The sequence below is a fragment of the Musca domestica genome, unplaced genomic scaffold (genome assembly GCF_030504385.1).
Source record: "Musca domestica strain aabys unplaced genomic scaffold, Musca_domestica.polishedcontigs.V.1.1 9, whole genome shotgun sequence".
Lineage (NCBI taxonomy): Eukaryota > Metazoa > Arthropoda > Insecta > Diptera > Muscidae > Musca > Musca domestica.
In genome coordinates, this window is record NW_026712435.1 from 1,723,885 (window position 1) to 1,737,797 (window position 13,913).

General features: G+C 37.3%; 1 protein-coding gene across 3 annotated transcripts in view; it reads left to right on the plus strand.

Moving 5' to 3' along the window:
* LOC101897013 (intermembrane lipid transfer protein Vps13D) overlaps window positions 1–13,913 on the plus strand; it is a 352,800-nt gene that overhangs the window by 40,497 nt on the left and 298,390 nt on the right. For all 3 annotated transcript variants that reach the window (XM_059131502.1, XM_059131501.1, XM_059131503.1), the window contains exon 4: window positions 12,314–13,189. In XM_059131502.1, coding sequence (XP_058987485.1) covers window positions 12,314–13,189 — 876 coding nt within the window. The remainder of the gene's footprint in view (window positions 1–12,313; window positions 13,190–13,913) is intronic.

Genomic DNA, 13,913 nt, shown 5'->3' on the forward strand with positions numbered 1-13,913 from the left:
TCCTCCCTTTTATTAAGACAGTTGTCCCCAAGTTAGCTTCGACTATTTTTTCTATGTACAGATTTCTGACTTCATTTAATAGTCTCCTATTTGATGTTACAAAGTCTCATACTTGAAAAATTCTCTTCTTCTTTTGTTCAGATTATTTAAGATTAGTGACTTCGGTTGGATTGGCTGTGCATTTAAAGATGTGAAGAGTATTGCGCGAGCCTGTATCACACGCCGGGCAGACATCACTCACATTTTCATCAATTCGTGCTTAATACGAATTGAGACGACTACATCATCCTGAACGTAATTGCGCCCAAACTACCCTGGTTTGTCTAGGCAGTTGGCGTTCTTCAACTGCAATGGATGGGGGGTGGGCTTCGAGGACTGCATTCATTCTGTAATTGCTGACAGCGTCCGCGACTGCATCTGCATATATCGAGTGCCACTCAGACCTGCCTGATAGGCTTCTTGATCTAGAGGTTCTCTCTTATAGCGTTAGACCTTCCTCTATAGATCGAGTATGTCTTTCCTGACCCGCCTGGATGGGGGAGTTGTATTCACCATATGATGGTTGGGATGACTCTCACGGTAACACCCAAGCAAGTACTGCAATGAAAGCATATGATTATGGACGTAAGGGAAGGACTCAAGAGAAGGCACCCTGCCGCAGTTCTCAGGGCAGCATTCTGGCAGGTCTGGTTGTGCTTCCACTGCGTAGCACTAGTATTCGCAGACCACGCTGGAGCCGCATAGCTGACCACAGACCGACCTATCGCGTTCTAAGAGGTCAAAAAGGTTTGCTTTCCGCACCCTAAGTGCTGTGGGCAAGCTTCTTCAGGTCCTTATTCCTACTTTTCATCTTGTCGCAAATACCTGTGGCTTGCGCGGACAACTTCAACATGTTGTCGAATGTGACGACTAGAATCCTGGGGTAGTTCGTGGGCGACCTACACATTCAGCTGTGTTCTCATCACCGCAGACCATATGGTAAAGAGTGTGGCCGTTGCTGATGGTTGGCAACTGGGTGCTGATGGTTGGCAACTGGGTAGCTTCCCCTAATGCTGGGGAGGAGTAAAGCCTCAGGAGTCTTAGCTACCGGCGACAAAAGCGAAATCGGCCTGTACGATTCATGGCATCCTTGCGTGGCTTCAGTAGCGGGACCATTCGGACCATTTTCTAGGCTTCGGGCAATGTGTGGGTGGCTCACGACAGGTTGAGAACTTTCGTTTGGTACTATCAGTCACCGTTACGTCGCTCAAAGTGACTAAGGTCCTATCGTCCTTTTTTCCAGGGTTCCAGAGCGACTTAACCGTTAACCACAGCTTATTCATATCGGTTCCAACGTTGCAACACTTCAGATGGTCTAGCCACTTGTTTTCCTCTTATGGTCCTGTACCAACCGATTGGCTTCCACTGATTCACTGATTCTAGGGTTGGTACGACGGAGACCATCACGCTCATTTGCTGAAGGTATAAGCTTTACATGCTGCGTGTTGGGTTCTGCCTATATGTTTTCCCTCTGATTCAATCATAGGCTGTAGCAAAAACTTCTACAGGGAGTTGGGTAGGTTTGGCAGGCAATTGAATAAAAGCTGCGTAAACAAACTTTATGCACATTCTTAGCTTCGGTGGCAAAAAATACATGGTAAGATTGGTTGAATGTTTTAGGTATTCATAGCCCTTCCAAATAATAGCTTCTCTGCTCGTAATAAGTATACAGTTTAAGCCTTTTGAAGCCTCCTCCCTTTTATTAAGACAGTTGTCCCCAAGTTAGCTTCGACTATTTTTTCTATGTACAGATTTCTGACTTCATTTAATAGTCTCCTATTAGATTTTACAAAGTCTCATACTTGAAAAATTCTCTTCTTCTTTTGTTCAGATTATTTAGGATTAGTGAGTTCGGTTGGATTGGCTGTGCATTTAAAGATGTGAAGAGTATTGCGCGAGCCTGTATCACACGCCGGGCAGACATCACTCACATTTTCATCAATTCGTGCTTAATACGAATTGAGACGACTACATCATCCTGAACGTAATTGCGCCCAAACTACCCTGGTTTGTCTAGGCAGTTGGCGTTCTTCAACTGCAATGGATGGGGGGTGGGCTTCGAGGACTGCATTCATTCTGTAATTGCTGACAGCGTCCGCGACTGCATCTGCATATATCGAGTGCCACTCAGACCTGCCTGATAGGCTTCTTGATCTAGAGGTTCTCTCTTATAGCGTTAGACCTTCCTCTATAGATCGAGTATGTCTTTCCTGACCCGCCTGGATGGGGGAGTTGTATTCACCATATGATGGTTGGGATGACTCTCACGGTAACACCCAAGCAAGTACTGCAATGAAAGCATATGATTATGGACGTAAGGGAAGGACTCAAGAGAAGGCACCCTGCCGCAGTTCTCAGGGCAGCATTCTGGCAGGTCTGGTTGTGCTTCCACTGCGTAGCACTAGTATTCGCTGACCACGCTGGAGCCGCATAGCTGACCACAGACCGACCTATCGCGTTCTAAGAGGTCAAAAAGGTTTGCTTTCCGCACCCTAAGTGCTGTCGGCAAGCTTCTTCAGGACCTTATTCCTACTTTTCATCTTGTCGCAAATACCTGTGGCTTGCGCGGACAACTTCAACATGTTGTCGAATGTGACGACTAGAATCCTGGGGTAGTTCGTGGGCGACCTACACATTCCGCTGTGTTCTCATCACCGCAGACCATATGGTAAAGAGTGTGGCCGTTGCTGATGGTTGGCAACTGGGTGCTGATGGTTGGCAACTGGGTGCTGATGGTTGGCAACTGGGTAGCTTCCCCTAATGCTGGGGAGGAGTAAAGCCTCAGGAGTCTTAGCTACCGGCGACAAAAGCGAAATCGGCCTGTACGATTCATGGCATCCTTGCGTGGCTTCAGTAGCGGGACCATTCGGACCATTTTCTAGGCTTCGGGCAATGTGTGGGTGGCTCACGACAGGTTGAGAACTTTCGTTTGGTACTATCAGTCACCGTTACGTCGCTCAAAGTGACTAAGGTCCTATCGTCCTTTTTTCCAGGGTTCCAGAGCGACTTAACCGTTAACCACAGCTTATTCATATCGGTTCCAACGTTGCAACACTTCAGATGGTCTAGCCACTTGTTTTCCTCTTATGGTCCTGTACCAACCGATTGGCTTCCACTGATTCACTGATTCTAGGGTTGGTACGACGGAGACCATCACGCTCATTTGCTAATCCCGCTGCCTCTGCTGGGAATTTTGGTCTTATCTCTTGGCTGCAATTTTGATGATGTTTCGGGTAGACCAGGTGACACTATGGTTAAGTCAGGCGAGCTGTGACACTCTCTCCTCCTCTTTCGGGGGCATCCTCTTTAACCGTGCAAAATGTGGAGCAGTCAATCTGATCTGCCAGCACTGATCACCTCTGGCCATTACCTAGGGGGGAATGCTACAACTCATGGTAGGCATTATATCCCCTAGTAACAGGCGGTTATTGCCTTCCAACAATGGGCCTATCCCCACCCCCACCTCCACTTCTGGTGCGATCCTCCCTCAGTACGTCGTAACCATAACAACGTTGTAGGCTGCAATTTTAATTCAGCTTAGTTTCCTGCGCCGATATCTTAATATTCCTCCGATTCATAAATCTGTCCATCTATTTTGCCTCGAAGTCCGTTGCAATTTTATTGCAATCCGGAGTTGGAACAGCAACATGTGGTGTTAGATGCTGCGGTGTTGGTTGCTGTTCTGGAGACTGCGGTGGATTTCCATACTCCGACGACGCCTCTGATAAGGACGACGAAGAAGTGGACTCGCTGGGGATTATGGTACTGCAGCACGTCGCAACATAATCCCTGTCGCTTTAGTCTCGCAAACGCCTTAGTCCGGAACAGTTCTTAAAGAGCACCCATTTTCTACATCCATTACATCGCACCGAAACCGATCTGTGATGGATAATGTTCTGAAAAAAGGAGCAGAACCAAGGTTCGGGGTTTTCCTCAATCCCAGCACGGACCAATAAAATGCGGAGCAAGAAATCCGGGATATGCTGCTCCCAATGCAGAAAAAAAAACAAACGCAAACATGTACATACTGGGTTGGCAGCCGCTGTCCGAAACTGTGATGTTGTTGTTTCGGTCAATGCGGTATCGTAGAAGCCGCTGCCGTGGGATTTGCACAACACCATTTTTGACACTCATTCATGCTTCACTGTACACTTGCAACACTGTGGCTTGATTCTTTCATTTTTTGGTCTTCTCACCGTAACATTTTCATGTCTGATCCATTAATATTAAACGTAGACTCATTCCAGAATAAAATGTTTTTCCATGGAGCTGGATTCCAATCAATATTATCGTTTCCGAAACCCATCCTGGCTCTTCGTTTTTTCAGATATAAATGGTTTTTTTTTTCGATGGCTTACCGGCATGCACAAATTCTTAAATGGTTGTTTTTTATTTCTATCACAATTTGTTGATGAGTACTGGCTGATATTTTTCACGGCCTTCCTCTGTTATAGACTGTTACTACTGATGCAGTTTTATAAGACCGACTTGGTATGAGAGAAATCACAGGAATATTTATGACATATTTCTCGGAAGATAAATAAATTCACATTCCAAACACCAACGTCGAATCAAGATAAATACAGCCAATAATGTGATTCAACAATAATTATAAAATTAAAATATTTCTTTAAGATAAACCATTGTCAAAGCTAAAGAAAAACCTATAGAAAAGAAAACAGAACTTGCCGCACTCAAACCTGGCATACTCCTAACTTTAAAAAGTCGAGTTAATTGTTCTGAGAATATAAATAAATGTAATTATTTGTATTTATTAATTGTTTATGAAATATTAAAATGCATGCCATTTGTTCTTTGATGTCCAATCACTGATAATGATCGTCGATGCCGATCTTAATATTGAAAATAAATAAATTAAATAAAATTATTTGTTTTATTATAATTTTTTTACTTCACAGAAATTCAATTTCATATTTACCCACAGTTTAATGGCAAGAAATTTTTGAAGACACCAAGATTATTGCGATTTTCCAGCCTGTTTGCGTAATTAATAATTATATTGAGTGATGGCCAGATCTTTGTCTACTTCTTTTACGCAGCTTTGTAAGAATAGTAGAATTACATAGATTTATATTTCTAAATATTTCTAAATGACTTAGTGACTGGTAATAAATAAAGCAATATAGATGTCATGCCAAAAATTAGTAATGGCAGGAAGTTTCTCTATTTCGTTCTTGTTGATGAAGACCTCGCTGAATATCCACAATTTTTATCCACCAAAGGAAATAAAAGCAGTGAAGAAAGTCTTAAAATCGACTTTATGATACCCTACACTTTGCTTATTTAGTAGAGCTCCACATAACAATTAAAAGTTTTTATGGGAGAATTCAATCATACACGCCATGATTATTATACCCTACAACACTATGTGTTGGGGATATAATAAGTTTGATTGGGCCAAAAATTATGTAACACCACGAAATATTGGTTTCCCACATAGGAAAGTATATATGGATCTTCTCGCCGAGCTGAGTCGATCTAGCTATGTATGTCCGTCCGTCCGTCTGTCCATGTTAATTTGTAATCACTCTACAGGTCGCAATTATGGTCCGATCCTCACAAAATTGAAAATGGAGGTGAGGTTAAGGTCAAAATAGAACCATATTTCTTTTAAAGAGGATCGCATAATATTTAGGGATTCAAATGGACCAACAAATTTTCTTGATTTTGCAGTTGCTCTACAGGTCGCAATTATGGACCAATCGACGTGGAAGTTAGCATGGGGCTAGAGATCAGGACTGGGCAGAAGTCTTCCAATTTTGATGGTCATCGTGTAATATTTAGTTGGTGAAATAGACCATAACATTTGTGTTAAATAAAAGTCACATTTTCCATTAAACCGCGAATATTTTTAATATCGGTAAAATCGCAAATAGACGAACAGGTCAATTCTGATCGTTACGTAGACGCCGATAATAAATATATTGGATATATATAGCGAAATATGTACAATGTGTGTATACAAAGGAAGGGGATATTAGCAAGAATGCTTATATCTCAAGAATGGCTGGACCGATTTCGACAAATTTTGTGAATTCAGAATGGCTTCTTGGCATAAAAGAATAAAATCTAAAAAAATGTATAAAAAAATGCTAATAATGATGTTAATATAGATTTTGTATTTTATTTTATTTTATGGCATGCGATTTTTTCAATTTGATTTAGTATTGAAATGTATATTTTGTAATATTTTTTTTTTGGGTATATTATATGCAGTCTGCAATTATCGTCCGAAACAGGGTAGGGTTAGGCATAGAAGGGCTAGGCATATTATTTTCAAAGATGTCCGCAATATATTTAAGGGTTGAAATGGACCAAAAACGGAAAAAACATTCCTGATTACACAATTGAAGCATTCGACATGCCTGAGAAGAGCGTTAAGGACAGGGAAGAATTCTAGCATTTTGGATGACCATTGGATTATATTTAGCTGTAAAATGGACCAAAACAACTAACAGCACGACGGTGTGCGTAAATATTGGGCAAATGTCCCTGTTCATAATGCTAAGAGTAATATGTGGGCCGTGCTCCGTAACGTAATTTCAAGAGCGAAATCTTCCAAAACGGATTTAGACATAAAGTGGCTTCTAACATATTGTAGTGTTGTAGGGTATCACATGGTCGGCACCGCGCGACTATAGCCTTTGCTTACTTGCTATAATTATAAATTAAAGTTTAAAAGACTAAACATGCAGATGCTTTTGTATCTTTTAAATTCGGACTTGTATTGCCTATTTGATATATATGGGAGCTATATCTAAATCTGAACCGATATTGATAAAATTTGGTAAAGATATTTCTGAGCTTAATTTCATATATTTCCTGAATATCGTTGTTATGGAGTGGAAATTACTGCTGTGGGTAACAAATACAACAAATCGGATGAACAATATATATGGGAGCTATAGCTATATCTGAACCGATCCTCACCAAATTTGACATACCAGCTTCTAGACTCAATTCGGTCGTAAGAGCCAAATTTCATCCCATTTGGGCAAATATTAGACGTTTGGTGCACAATAAAAAATAAATCGGACGAAGTTATATATGGGAGATATGTCCAAATCCGAACCGGTCTCGATAAAATTAAGCAAAGGTATTTCTGAGTTGTATTTGATATGTTTCCCCAAATATTGTTGTTACAGAGTGCATATTACGGCTGCGAAGGACAAAAATAAAAAATCGGATGAAAATATATCGCTATATTTGAACCTATTTCGATCAAATTTGGCATACATATTTTTAGCCCTAATTTGGTTGTATGTGCAAAATTCCATACTATTCGGGCTGATATTACACGTTTCGTGCACAATAAAAGGCAAATCGGACGAAGATATACATGGGACCTATATCTAAATTTTTTCCGATTATCTCTAATTTCAAAATGCAATAAATGCGAACTGTACTTTGTTTACAAAAATACATGGACATACGGACGGACATGCATAAATCGACTCAGAATGTGATTCTATGCAGATCATCAAAAAGAACTATTGGGCTATCTCGTTTCCTTTTGCCTATTACAAACAAATTGTTGAAATTGTTGACTTATCGGAATTAATGAAAATGATGCGAAGTTCAATAGAATCAGTTTTAGAAGGTGAATTGAAGAACATGGTAACTAAAAGTACCTCCGAAAACTCGCTTGTCAGTCATTTATGTGGTCAACAAAAAGACCAATATATGATAAATATATAAGTAAATGGTTTTAATTTTCATATTATACCTCTTTATATGAGAGTCCCTATATGGAAACAACAAATATCAAAAGTCTACACTATTTTAATGGTATGTGATATCGAAAAAACCAATTATAATGGGCGATTTTAACGTCAGAATTGGATGTGTGCAAAAGAAAGTCAATTATATTTTTGTTCCCGAATTTGTACGAAAATGACGTTTTAAAATGTATTTTTCAAATTTTGTTGTTGCAAAATGGTCAGGCTTATCCCTTTATTGTTGTTTTTATAAAAACAACGTTTGTTTATTAGTGGAGAACGATGGTAATGTTTACCAGGGGGTAAGGCAGGGAATACCTAGGTTTCGGAAGGAGCCACCAATCCTCATCAGTTCCCTTGTTTTTTGTCTGGGATATTCTCCCCAGAAGTTATTTTAAAAATAACTTCTATGACAAAAAACATTTTTTTACCCAAGTGACGAGATCGTAAGCTCAATAGAAGAGGAACCAAGAATTAAATAAAACTAAAACTCTTTTGGAAAGTCTTCTAAATCTTACAACCGCACTTATAAACATTTTCATCTTTCTCCACTTGTTATGCTTTCGTTCAACCTGAACGAAGTAGCATAACCATGTAAGTTGGTTTTGTCTGTTACAACAAAAACCCCTTCGTCGACCGTGCCTTGTCTATAAATAGAACAGTGTGGCTTGTTTGTTCGGGATACCGTAGTATTTTGTTGTTGCAAAATGGTCAGGCTTATCCCTTTATTGTTGTTTTTATAAAAACAACGTTTGTTTATTAGTGGAGATCGATGGTAATGTTTACCAGGGGGTAAGGCAGGGAATACCTAGGTTTCGGAAAGAGCCACCAATCCTCATCAGTTCCCTTGTTTTTTGTCTGGGATATTCTCCCCAGAAGTTATTTTAAAAATAACTTCTATGACAAAAAAACATTTTTTTACCCAAGTGACGAGATCGTAAGCTCAATAGAAGAGGAACCAAAGAATTAAATAAAACTAAAATTCTTTTGGAAAGTCTTCTAAATCTTACAACCGCACTTATAAACATTTACATCTTTCTCCACTTGTTATGCTTTCGTTCAACCTGAACGAAGTAGCATAACCATGTAAGTTGGTTTTGTCTGTTACAACAAAAACCCCTTCGTCGACCGTGCCTTGTCTATAAATAGAACAGTGTGGCTTGTTTGTTCGGGATACCGTAGTATTTTGTTGTTGCAAAATGGTCAGGCTTATCCCTTTATTGTTGTTTTTATAAATTTTTAAAAGTTTTGCAAGTATTTGTGCGCTTAGCCATACAGAATGTTACAAAAACGAAACATCACCTGAAAACAATCCGTCAAATTAGTTGAAAATGTTGACTTATCGGAATTAATGAAAATGATTCGAAGTTCAATGGAATCAGTTCTAGAAGGTAAATTGAAGAACATGGTAACTAAAAGTACCTCCGAAAACTAACTTGTCAGTCATTCATATGGCCAACAAAAAGACCAATATATGATAAATATATAAGTAAATGGTTTTAATTTTCATATTATACCTCTTTATATGAGAGTCCCTATATGGAAACAACAATTATCAAAAGTCTACACTATTTTAATGGTATGTGATATCGAAAAACCAATTATAATGGGCGATTTTAACGTCAGAATTGGATGTGTGCAAAAGAAAGTCAATTATATTTTTATGAAAACATTCCACGCAGGTCTTGAAGAAATTATATGGTTTGGTAATATAAACCGGTATGACAAAAGGAGACGAAATGGGGGAATTCAAATTTCTGCATATGGGCGATCTCAGGAGGTGTTGGCAAAAGTACACTCCTTCTAATTTAAGAATAAAATTTGGTCAGATTATTTATTTTTATTCTCAATGGTGATTAAACAATAAAAAAATCGGAGAGAGTAAATACACTGCGATCTTATGGATCGCAAATATGGGCATTCACTTATTTCGATGAAGCCGATAAACTAACACTTTTCTGTTTAAAAATGACAAGCTATACCCCAACATACATTCTCATGCTAGAAACTGGTGTCGAAATTGGTCATCTCTACACTTTCAACGACTTCAAAAATACTGGAAAAAAGTTATGTCGTACTAGATATATTGGAAATTAAGGCAAAATGTGTTAGTTCAGCAACAAAACATATCGAATTTCACCCAGAATCTTTCAAAACTGGGGTGATATATAATAGTTCAAGCAAATAACCCCCAGCGATTCTATAAAAAAATAGAACCTATTCTTGGCGGATCGTTCTTTACGGACTATGTAACACAGGATGAACTGATGTGGATACTTAAAGCAAGAAGTGACTGCACTAATGTCAAATAAATACAAAACCAAGATGTTCAATGTTCAATACACAAGAAAATGAAAACATACAGCATTTTCTAGGCCGCTGCCAAGTACTAAAATAATTTCGTCACATGTTCTTCCAAATATCTATTCTTTGTGTTGGAATTCAATTTGTAAATAACAACACTAAAATCACTGAGAATCAAAATAGTTTCTACTTTCGTATTCTTTTTTAAGACTTTGTTTATATTGCAATGTAAAATTTCAAAATGAAATAACAAAGAATATTACAGCTAATGTTATTCACCGGAATTGTTTCAAATTTCGTATTTTTGGATCTTAATTGACATTACAACCTATGATAAAAAATTACAGGCCCACGTCTTCGTATAGCCTCGGTGTTACGATTTTCATTTTTCGGAATTTTATGAAAATTTTCAAGTTCCATGACTACAATTACTTTAAGGCAGTAGCATGATTTGACTATACTGTAATGTAAGTGTGAAATTTGATACAATTGAATGTTTTAATTTCCTTTTTGACGATAGTGAACTTTTTTTTGCAAATTTTGTGTGGGCTTATATCCTTGAAAATTCTATTGAAACCTTCAAAATACCTTAAATCTTAAAACTACGAAAGTTAGAAAATTTCAATCATCCTAGATTTAGTATATAAGAGTGTGTGCAGTTTTTTGCTCAGTTTCAAAGACACATATTGAATATGGCAACCTCTATCATGATCTCAATTGGTGGGCGGAGAAACACAGGGACATAACAACAATGTTATGATCAACAATACTTATTTATGGAGGCAATTTTAGGGCTTGAAAGGTCCTAAATACATTTTCCAGCCATATATACCTAATTATATAATTAATAATTTTCATAAATAAAACACCTTGATCAAGAATTGAGTGCACGTTTTACCATGTTAAGGATTTGATCGATGGTAGTACAGATCTAACCCACTTCTATATCCTCCATACGATAGGAGTATATTAATTTATTTGAAATCATGAACAATTCATACCCGGATGGTATATTTTCTTAATCAGATATGTGTTGAGTAAGCTGTTTTAACATTCACACTGCGAAATTTTATTATCGAATTTTGACGTGAGTTCAATATAACGATACCTGCAAATACTACGTATACAAAAAGTGATCCTAATATATAATTTTAGAGTTTTAAACCCTATGCCTACTCCAAATACAAATTTAAATAACAATAAATATTTTTTTGTATTTTTTAGTTCTTATTTCTAAAACTATCTTCCAAACTAAACACTACGCATAAACAGTGACCTTAAGACCAAATTGCAGAATTCAATCACTATCCGATCACCCAATACTAACATTTGGTATAATTTAGTACTACGTCTTTGTTTTAGCCATACCCACCAGCAGTGACCCCAATGCCTACATTTCAGATTCGTTTACCATATATTCGTTCACCTAAACCAGGTTTTTCCCAATTTATTACCATTTAGTACTGTTCTTACACTTAGAACACATTTTCAAATTCATCTGCTTATATATTAACCTTACTTCCCAAACTTATTTTTTTTTTTTTGTTATCATAATAAGACAGAATTAATATATTGATAATTTATGGAGATAACTTCAATATTGAGACATTTCTATTTAAAGAATTTTAAATCAATACGAGTTTAGAAATATTTGTATCTATGGTCTATTAAAAGGATGGTAGAATTATCATAGTAACTTTGTGCAATCATCCGTTTACATTATTTAATAATATCTTCGACTTTGTACCTATTTTCGTTTCTTTTCTATTGAGTTTCCCATCGCCACTAAATAACTCCTGGGCAGAATATCCTTAGACGAAAAACCAAGGGAATTTATAAGGATTGGTGGCTCTTTCCGGCGTTAGGTATAACCTGCCGTACTCACTGCTAAACACTTTTAAATAAACATTATCTTTATAAAAACAACAGTAATGGGGTGAACTCGCCTACTTTGCATCAACAATATAACTACGGTATCCCAACACATAAACGACAACACTATCCAATAAACATTACACCAAATGTCTTTACTCAGTAGAATGTCTTCTATTTTTAACGCTGATACTAACGATAGGCTCTCGAGTTTTGTATATTAATAAATCAGAAAATTACTATTACTAGTAATTGCTACAACTCATTTAAATTCTGATATATGTTGTTGTATTTTTGTTTTTCAGTGTCAGTATTATTTATAATCATTAAACTATGTTGCAATTATTTTTTATTTTCAGATGACAAATACACCAAAGAGTCTTATTTCCGCTCTTCCGGGTAGCAATTTCCCATTTCACTGGACTAATTGTGAACATGAACCGCTACTGTGCGTGCGGGTAGCGGATAATGATTATTGTCATTGGTCTAAAGGCTTACCTGTTAATGAGACAAAGAGTTTATACATTAACCTAAGAAATGACATTGGAGAAATGATTTTTCTTCGATTGGAAGTTATTTTGCATGGCGGCACGTATATTTTACATTTTACCGACGCGCACACTTTACCACCACCTATACGAATTGATAATTACTCTGAAGTGAACATTCATTTTTACCAAAAAGACGTGGATCCATTTTGGCGAACTTGTGTAAAACCGTTGTCTTCTTTGGCATATGTTATGGATGACCCATTAGCACCACACATTTTACGCATTGAAGCCCCAGGTGGCAACTCCATCGATTATCCTTTAAATAAAATGGATGTTGCCAAAAGTATAACATATGCCAATTTCATCTACATTGCATTTAAGGAAACATTTCGCCTTGTTATATCAGATTGTGATGACACACAAGTTGGTATTGAAGGGCAACAACTTGTACTTGGTGTTAAGGATAAACGAGTGATTATTACAAGAAAATGTGCCGGAGATCGTTCGCAACTATGGTTAATGAATTCGTTCGGTCAACTTGAACATGAAGGCTCGTCGCCACCAAGTGAATATCTCAAATCTTCACATACGTCCCCACGGCTTGTCTTAGATCTTGAAAAGCCTCCCAACCCAACAGAATACACTAAGCTGGTTGTTAGACCACAGAATATTCAAAGAGTGACAACACAGACCTGGCGGTTTGAAAACGGTAGACTTATGTGTCACGCTAACATGTGTGTTCAGGTAATTATTAATTTCATTATTCTAGAATTCAATAAAAATGGTCTAAATATTGACTTTAATTTATAATTTTAATCAATGTTATGTCAGTGTTAAAAAAATGGATCAAAGGAAAGGTTATTGAATGTCTAGTGTACATTTCTTTTAGCATATCTTCTTAATGCGTCCAATAAAATTGGGAACTTTGAGTGTGATAATTATTTTCTGAACACAATTTATTTCTCGTCATCCTTCCGGTTTATCAACGACAAGAAAACGTTCTAAGATTACTTGTATATAAATGCAAAAGTGGGACAAGTTAGCAAGCTATACTACAATATTCGAATTGATATGATTGTATTAAAAAATTGTGTATAATTATTTCGATTCACCATCTGCTTTATTCTTTAGTCCTCTTTCAATGTTATATTTTGATTAAATGTGACATTTTTCTTTTTCTGTCATTGAGATTGAGATTATCCAATTGAGTTGCAGACATTCATTTCGAAATATTCATTCCCTATGTATATTCTTTTTTTCTGGTAAAGGGTAGCCTTTTGAATATGGATAATTAAGCCATCTTTATGGTTTTATGAAAGTTATCTGCTGGACTTCTAGCTTCTATTAGACGGTCAAACGTTGGATGACGAGCAATAATTAGTCAGAATGGGCGTGATTCTCAAGCGCAAGAGGAATGTGTAGAAAGAAGTGAATGAAGACGTATCCATATTTCACATATTCATTCTGC